The 8,275-nt window shown below is 43.3% G+C and overlaps 1 protein-coding gene across 1 annotated transcript; it reads left to right on the forward strand.

The window, feature by feature from the left end:
• The first annotated feature begins 2,792 nt into the window (after positions 1 to 2,792).
• On the forward strand, positions 2,793 to 7,736 carry mmp19 (matrix metallopeptidase 19). Its single transcript, XM_024376221.2, has 9 exons — positions 2,793 to 3,412; positions 3,756 to 3,844; positions 4,152 to 4,282; positions 4,443 to 4,655; positions 5,015 to 5,260; positions 5,410 to 5,529; positions 5,794 to 5,958; positions 6,170 to 6,297; positions 6,533 to 7,736. Exons 1-9 carry the CDS (start codon positions 3,317 to 3,319, stop codon positions 6,761 to 6,763), a joined length of 1,419 nt encoding a protein of 472 aa, XP_024231989.1. The 5' UTR covers positions 2,793 to 3,316; the 3' UTR covers positions 6,764 to 7,736.
• Positions 7,737 to 8,275: the final 539 nt, after the last annotated feature.

Below are 8,275 nucleotides of genomic sequence, written 5' to 3' on the forward strand. Positions count from 1 at the left end.
AGGTCAAATGATTAGACTTGAATACGGTCTTGCTTGCACAGCCACTTGAAAGGAGCACTTTAATGTGGTCTAAAAAGGCTATATTATATTATCCCATATAGGCTACTTCTCTTCAAGACATAATATGACATTGAGCCAAAATAACATTGAGGGTGAATTCGTAATAAGTGGGCACTTTTTGCATTTTCGTCTTCTGTAACCTCTTTCGACATCTATTCAACATACAGTGCATTCGGAACGTATTCAGCCCCTTTGACCTTTTCCACATTTTCATCAAAAAAATAAAAATAATAATCCCTCACGAATCTACACACAATACTCCATAATGACAAAGCAAAAACAGGTTTTTAGACATTTTTGCAAATGTATTAAAAATAAAAACTTGAAATCACCTTTACATAAGTATTCAGACCCTTTACTCAGTACTTTGTTGAAGCACCTTTGGCAGCGATTACAGCCTTGAGTCTTTTTGGGTACGATGCTACAAGCTTGTCACATCTGTATTTGGGGAGTTTCTCCCATTCTTCTCTGCAGATCCTCTCAAGCTCTGTCAGGTTAGATGGGGAATGTTGCTGCACAGCTATTTTCAGGTCTCTCCAGAGATGTTCGAGCGGGTTCTGGATGAGCCACTCATGGACATTCAGAGACTTGTCCCGAAGCCATACCTGCATTGTCTTGGCTGTGTGCTTAGGCTCGTTGTCCTGTTGGAAGGTGAAAGGTCCTGAGCACTCTGGACCAGGTTTTCATCAAAGGCCTCTCTGTACTTTGCTCCGTTCATCTTTCCCTCAATCCTGACTCCTCTCCCAGTCCCTGCCACTGAAAAACATCCCCACAGTATGATGCTTCCACCACCATGATCCACTGTAGGGATGGTATTGGCCCGGTGATGAGCGGTGCCTGGTTTCCTCCAGACATGATGCTTGGCATTCAGGCCAAAGAGTGCTTGGTTTAATCAGACCAGAGAATCTTGTTTTCATGATCTGAGAGACAAGATAGTCTCTATAGTCCCTATAGGTGTCTTTTGGCAAACTCCAAGAGATTACTCAACTATTACTGCAGATATATTATGGACATTAATATATCTGCCATGTGGAGATGGGAGAACAATGTAAAAATTCAGCAACAACAAAATGAATGTGTAGCACCTTTACGTGTTGTAATTGTCTTCTTTTTTGTTGTTGCTTTACCAACCATTTTACCCCTTTTTCTCCCCAATTTCATAGTGTCCAATTGTTGTAGTAGCTACTATCTTGTCTCATCGCTACAACTCCCGTACGGGCTCGGGAGAGACGAAGGTTGAAAGTCATGCATCCTCCGACACACAACCCAACCTAGCCGCACTGCTTCTTAACACAGCACCATCCAACCCGGAAGCCAGCTGCACCAATGTGTCGGAGGAAACACCGTGCACCTGGCAACCTTGGTTAGCGCGCACTGCACACGGCCCGCCACAGGAGTCACTGGTGTGCAATGAGACATCCCTACCGACCAAGCCCTCCCTAACCCAGATGACGCTAGGCCAATTGTGCGTCACCCAACGGACATCCCGACATCCCGGTTACGACAGAGCCTGTGCGCGAACCCAGGGTCTCTGATGGCACAGCTGGCGCTGCAGTACAGCACCCTTAACCACTGCACCACCCGGAAGGCCTTGTTTCACAATACTACTTACCTGCCAGTGTTGTGATTGGCTGTGATATTCGCCTATTAATTTCACCCACTGGGCCAGCTTCTTTTGTCAAAATAGGAAAGCTATTTGGCCGTATTATCTAGTGGAAACCAGGGATGTAGAAATCGCTCTTTCATTTCCTGTTGCTAAAATTCTACACTGTTCGATCAATTTCATTTTATGTGAGAAAACAATCACTGAATAGTGTGTAGGGAATCATTGTATGATCTAAATCACTGTGAAATATATTTTTAATAACAAAAAATATAGTTCTTACAGCTGCTTGAAGCTGGTGGACCAAAACTGAATGTAAAAGGCTCAAGTGTATTTGTTTTGAATGTAGCCTATTGCTGTTGCAATTCCCCTAGCTTCCACATAGTGGAGAAATTCTATTTGTACCACCTTTAAACATAATATTACATCACAATTTGGCACAGTGCATTATTTATGACAATTTTATAACCTTTACATCAAAACAGAAAAAAAGCTATGTCACTGATCTTACTGTGTGCTTTGCGGGGTGAGTTTCCTGTTTGAAGCTTGCTTTGCCCCCCTCTATGATGAAGCTTGCTCTGCCCTCCTCTATGATGTCACACCAATAAAGTGATGGGATTTTGATAATGTGGTTTCTCTGCAAGGGTAATAATAGGTTAGATGTTCTCTTGTCAGACCAATAAATAAACATGTCAGGATTAAGCTGTCACAGTTTATATAATGTCCCACTCTTTCCCGAATTCACCCTATTCATTATTGTATATTCAAAGTCTTGGATTGTGCTTGATAGGCCTAGGCCACCACCATCACATACTGCAAGGTTATATATTAACCACCACACACTGACACCTGGCTGACACAGTTGGTTGGGCTTGGGAAACTGTATTATGGAAAAGCTTTGCTTAGCGACCAATTGTGCAGTGTTACAACTTCTTTATGCCAATGACGTGGTAAAATGTGTCTACTTGTGAGCACTGTTGGGAAAAAGGTCCAGTGTAACAGGAACCCTTGCGATTTCCTTACCCCATTTAAGTAGACATTTAAAATGGCTACGGCAAGGGTTAAGGATAAGGTAAGAGTAGGGGTTAAGGTTGGGGTTGTCGGTAGGTCCATCCCAATGATTCCGGGTAGCACTGACTGTGTCAGGAATCCATGTGAAACGTTGCGTTTTTCTCTCGTGCGTTGACGTTTGAAGCGCGTAGTTACCGTGGGAAATAGCCCAATAGGCTGAAGTCTCCCGCCAATGTGTGTTGTTCATGAGACGCAGTAGGCACGTGGTGTGTGGGAGTTGGAGAGCTTCGGAAAATGGTCGACCACTGAATTTTACTGTTTCAAAGTGAAACCATTTCGCCCGTTGCTCCAGGCTCATTCCTCAGAGATGGATCATCACAGTGGGTCACACTGACTCACTCAGCACTTGAGTTATAAGCCTCCAGAACACACGGAAGAAAACCAGTAGAGTAAGGTTTTGGGAGAGTAACAGATAACGATGAACGACAAAAACATTTTTTTCCTAACTAATGTTTAATACGTATATATATTTTTTTACAAGTAATTAAGACAAGAGCGTCCTGCAAAGTGTGTTACGGACTTCATATTTGCTTGCTTTTCGTAACGGTTACAGCAGTTTTTCCTGCATAGAAGTTTTGCGAAATGGGTTACCTTCTGCAGCTGACGGTGCTCACGGTGCTAGTGCTGTGCGTAATGACCGGAGTGATGGACAGGAGGATGGAGGCGACTGAAGCAACGGTAGGAATTTTCCAGCTTTTTGAAGTATTATCCATCTCCATTCTTTGAATTACATTGCAACTTCTGAATACTCAGCATTATTGTGGATGTTCACATTCATAATACAAACTTGATCAGAAATGCCTATGAACTGGACCATCCGTATCGGCATATGTGATGAAAAGGGACATATGTGTAACCTATCATATTATCATATGGCTTTCACCGTCTTTCTGGTTGTCTGCAACTTAACCAGCATTGTTTCTCGTGTGGCTGTTGTCCTGCACAGTGTAAGAGGTGAATAGGATCACTTTGAAACGTCTAAAGTAAACCCTTGTATCCCCACTGGTTATTGTGTTACCAGGCATACCTGAAGAGGTATGGCTATCTGCACACTCCGCTGGATCCTCAGAACAAGGGCATCCAGACAGAAGATATCATTGAGGCCCTCAGGTAAAGTAGATCCTCAGCAACACAACCTACAGTCTATGAACACAACAACAACTTACATGTGTGATTCCTCTTCCCCAACAAACCTGAACAAGCAAAACATCTGAACATACTTACTCTAAATGTCCCTTTGTGAATACAGATCCAAACACAGCTCTGTTCTATAGCTTTTTGCAAGACACATGCACCACAATCAATGCAGTTCTTTAGCATAACATTTCCCATTGGCAGGACATGTTTCCTTGCCTTACATTTACAGTATGCACATGCTGCATCTGCTATTGGAGATTTCAGTCCTTCCTTTCCCCAGGGTCTTCCAGAGAGTGACAGGCCTGCCTGTCAATGGAGTGATTGACAAGGCCACCCTAGAGATGATGAGACAGCCTCGCTGTGGCATAGAGGACACCTTCAACCAGAAAACCCTAAAGTACAGAGTGCTGGGTGAGTGTGGAGAGGATATTGTATGTGGGGGTGGGATGAACCAGCGTTTCCCAGATGGTGGGTTGGGACATAAAACTTAATAAGAATAATCTTCACCTACACAATGTGGTTTCTCGTCTAGACCTGTGTTTATGGTAAATTCATGTTTTTTCTTCTTTAGGTTACTGGCGCAAGAGAAACCTGACCTGGCGAATCTACAACTACACTCCAGACATGCCAAAGAGTGAGACAAAGAGGGCGATCCGCTCTGCCTTTAAGTACTGGAGCGACGTGGCTCCCCTGAGCTTCCGCGAGGTAGAGTATGGACGAGCCGACATCAGGATCTCATTCCATGCGAAAGATGCCACTTGTGCCGTGCCTTTTGATGGACGGGGTGAGTGTGCCTATGGGTCGGATACAGTTGGGTTGGAGTTACTGTAGTTTTAGGACCGGGATTAATGCTGATCTTCGCTAGATCCACATTATAGCATGCTTGACATTTTAAAGGTGAATTCTAATTGAGCTGACATCTGCAGTGTTTACCTTAAATGCAATCTCCGCGAACGCTGTCACATTGTTGCCTTTAAAAGCTGGGTTGTCTACAAGCGCGATCGGCTTGAATCTCAGCCTAACGCACACACACACACACACCAAACATACAGTAGTTAAGTACCCCATGTTTCACTGCTGATACTTATTAATTGCCATTGAAATATAGCGTAATTAAAATTAAAATAAACATTTATTTTGTAGGTCACGTGCTGGCCCATGCTGAACCCCCAGAGTCAGGCATTGTTCATTTTGACGAGGATGAGTTTTGGACAGAGGGCAAGTTCTATGGCATTAACCTGCGTATCATCGCTGCCCATGAGATAGGCCATGCCTTGGGCTTGGGCCACTCCCAGTACAGAAGTGCTCTCATGGCCCCTCTCTACACCGGTTACCGTAACAACTTCCGTCTGCATTTTGATGACGTGAAAGGCATCCAGGCTATGTATGGTGAGTAGAGCCTGGGCTGGTCTGGTACCAATGTTTTTGGACTTTTTCACTTGAAAAACAGTACACCCTTCTCAGAAAGCTATTATATTACACATCACCGGTACTGCTCTCATCCTCCCTCAAATCCTTTGTCTAATAATCTGTTTTAGGTAAACGTGATACAAGTGTTACAATTGAGCCCACGGTGGTACTCCCCACATACAGCCCCCCTGGTGCTAAGGGAGACATCCCAGACCCCTGCACTGCCAAGCTGGATGCCATCATGCTGGGTAAGATGTCTGCACACAATACTGACCAGCGATATACAGTCAAAAGTGGTGATGCTCACTGTAGTGTACATGTTTCCCTTGGAAGCTGTTATTTCTGCCTCACAAATTGTAGCGTTACACTATTCAAGATTGTAGCAATATTTTTTACTCTGATAGATTTAACTAACCACATTTTTGCTCTCTGCAATGGAATTGAGACGACAATGGAATTTGACAGGTTGAGATTGGACCTTCAGTGTTCTATTTCATGCTCCTCCTTATTAGGTCCATGGAGGAAGACATTTGCCTTCAGTGGTGATTATGTGTGGACGGTGTCTGACATGGGACACAATGCACCCATGAAGATCGACCGGCTGTGGACGGGACTACCTGGGAACCTGAACGCAGCCGTTTACTCTCAGAGAACAAACAAGACATACTTTTTTAAAGGTGTAATATTTTCTCTTAACTTTAAAATGTATTGTGTTTTTGACAAACAAATGAGGTAAAGTGAGATGATTTTAAAGATAGACCGATAGTATGAACTGTGTAATACTTGACAAGTGATTGATTGACAGTGATCCGGCCCAGAATGTGTGAATGTGTTACTGTTTATCTCTCCTCATTTCAGCCGACTCACCAAAACTGTTTCTGACCACAGGTGATAAAGTGTGGAGATACACCACTTTTCTCCTGGACTACGGGTACCCCAAAGAGCTCAAACGCATCCCACCTAATATTGATGCCGCTTTGTACTTAGAGAAGAATAAGAAGCTGGTCTTTTTCAAGGTAACCCAACACAAGACAGCACACTTATATCAATACTTTTTAACCAGTAAACTCAAAATTGTTACAAATGACAACTGAGCATTATGGATTCAGTAAGTTGTTATAGTAGATTAATGATAACAAAAATTGAAGCAGTAGCATTTTTACCCACTTGAATATGATGAATATGCCAAATACCCAGCATGAAATACTCTTTGTACTAATCATCTTTGTCCTCTGTTGATCCTGTCCTCAGGGTACAGGGTACTGGCAGTGGGATGAGCTGCGCCACAGTAACCTCAACGTGTACCCTAAACCCCTCTCTAATCTCTTCACTGGGGTGCCCTCCAACCCTGATGCTGCCTTTACCTGGACCAACGGAAACATCTTCTTCTTCAAGGGAGACAAGTACTGGCGTGTGAACGGTCTACTGAGTGTAGACAAAGGCTACCCGCTCAGCATGAGTGAACGCTGGATGCGCTGCTAGGAGCTAGACACTAGAGGGCAGCAGACACCATAAACCTCAATACGTTGCTAGTGAGATGTGTTCACAATTAACAGTTCAGGGAACCACACAACAACCACAACCACTCTGTGATAACATTGTGTTCACACTGTGAAACCAATATAATAACATATTTCCATGTACCAGTAGATGTTATCAGTCAAGGTACATAAAACTGAAATTTTATGTCAAACAAATTCTTCGAAACGTGAGAATCTTAATCAACGTAAGTAGTGGGAAAGCCATTTGAAGTAAGACATACGTGCTTATATAAGGTTGAGTATTGAGTGTCATATCGTTATGGCCTACTAGTTCTCTGTTTCCATGTAACGCAGGCAGGACCTCAACCCAAACGTGTTAGACTAAGTTCTGAGGGAGTGTGTGGAGAGGCTGTTTGTTATGCTCTCTGGGTGCCTTCCAGGGGGGCCCTTCCTATCCCTCACAACAGATGTGGATGGGATTATTCAGTTGTTGTTTGCCCTCTTTTCAGTATGTGTACTGATTTCAATGGTGTTCACCCAGCACTTTGAAACTTTGTTTTCTTTTGACGTTTGGCTTGTGGACGGGTCTGAAAAAGTATTTGTGAGTTTTTTGTCGCCATGTTATGTTTTGATAGGGCTAGAGTATGGCCTTCACACATAAAGAGAAGCCTAATATCATTGGTGTTGCGGCAGACTTCCAAGGTCAACACCAGCTTTCACATCACGATGTCTACATTTTATAACTGGCTTATAATTGTGTACTGATGTTTCTGTTGAACCTCATCATGTTTATTGATGTTTTTATAGTCATGTGACTCCTACAAGCTAAAGGGAATTCACAGTGTGTAGGCCTACAGTACCATTTGGAAATGTTTATATATGTGTGCAGTGATTTTTATTTAGCTGTTAATTCATCCAAGATGTAGTTGTACAAATGAGTAATGACAGTCAACAATAAAACCATTTCAACAGTCCTTGTTTCCTTTATGATGTACACAGAGTATAAAAAGCATTAGGAACACCTGCTCTTTCCATGACATAGACTTACCAGGTGAAAGCTATGATCCCTTGATGTCACTTGTTAAATGCCAGACAGCTAAAAGAAGGATTTTTAAGCCTTGAGACAAATGAGACATGGATTGTGTATGTGTGCCATTCAAAGGGTGAATGGGTAAGACAAATGATTAAAGTAGCTTTAGAAGGGGTACGGTAGTAGGTGCCAGGCGCACCGGTTTGTGTCAAGAACTGCAACGCTTCTGGATTTCCCGTGTGAATCAAGAATGGTCCACCACCCAAAGGACATCCAGCCAACTTGACACAACTGTGGGAATCATTGGGAGTTAACATGGGCCAGCATCCCTGTGGAACGCTTTCTTGACACCTTGTTGAGTCCATGCCCTGACGAATTGAGGCTGTTCTGAGGGCAAAGGGGGGGCAGCATTCATGCATGATACTTGAGGGTTGATAAAGTTTTGGAGCTGCCACAGCAACACCACTGCTTAAACCACCAGGG

This window comes from Oncorhynchus tshawytscha, linkage group LG02, assembly GCF_018296145.1.
Source record: "Oncorhynchus tshawytscha isolate Ot180627B linkage group LG02, Otsh_v2.0, whole genome shotgun sequence".
NCBI lineage: Eukaryota > Metazoa > Chordata > Actinopteri > Salmoniformes > Salmonidae > Oncorhynchus > Oncorhynchus tshawytscha.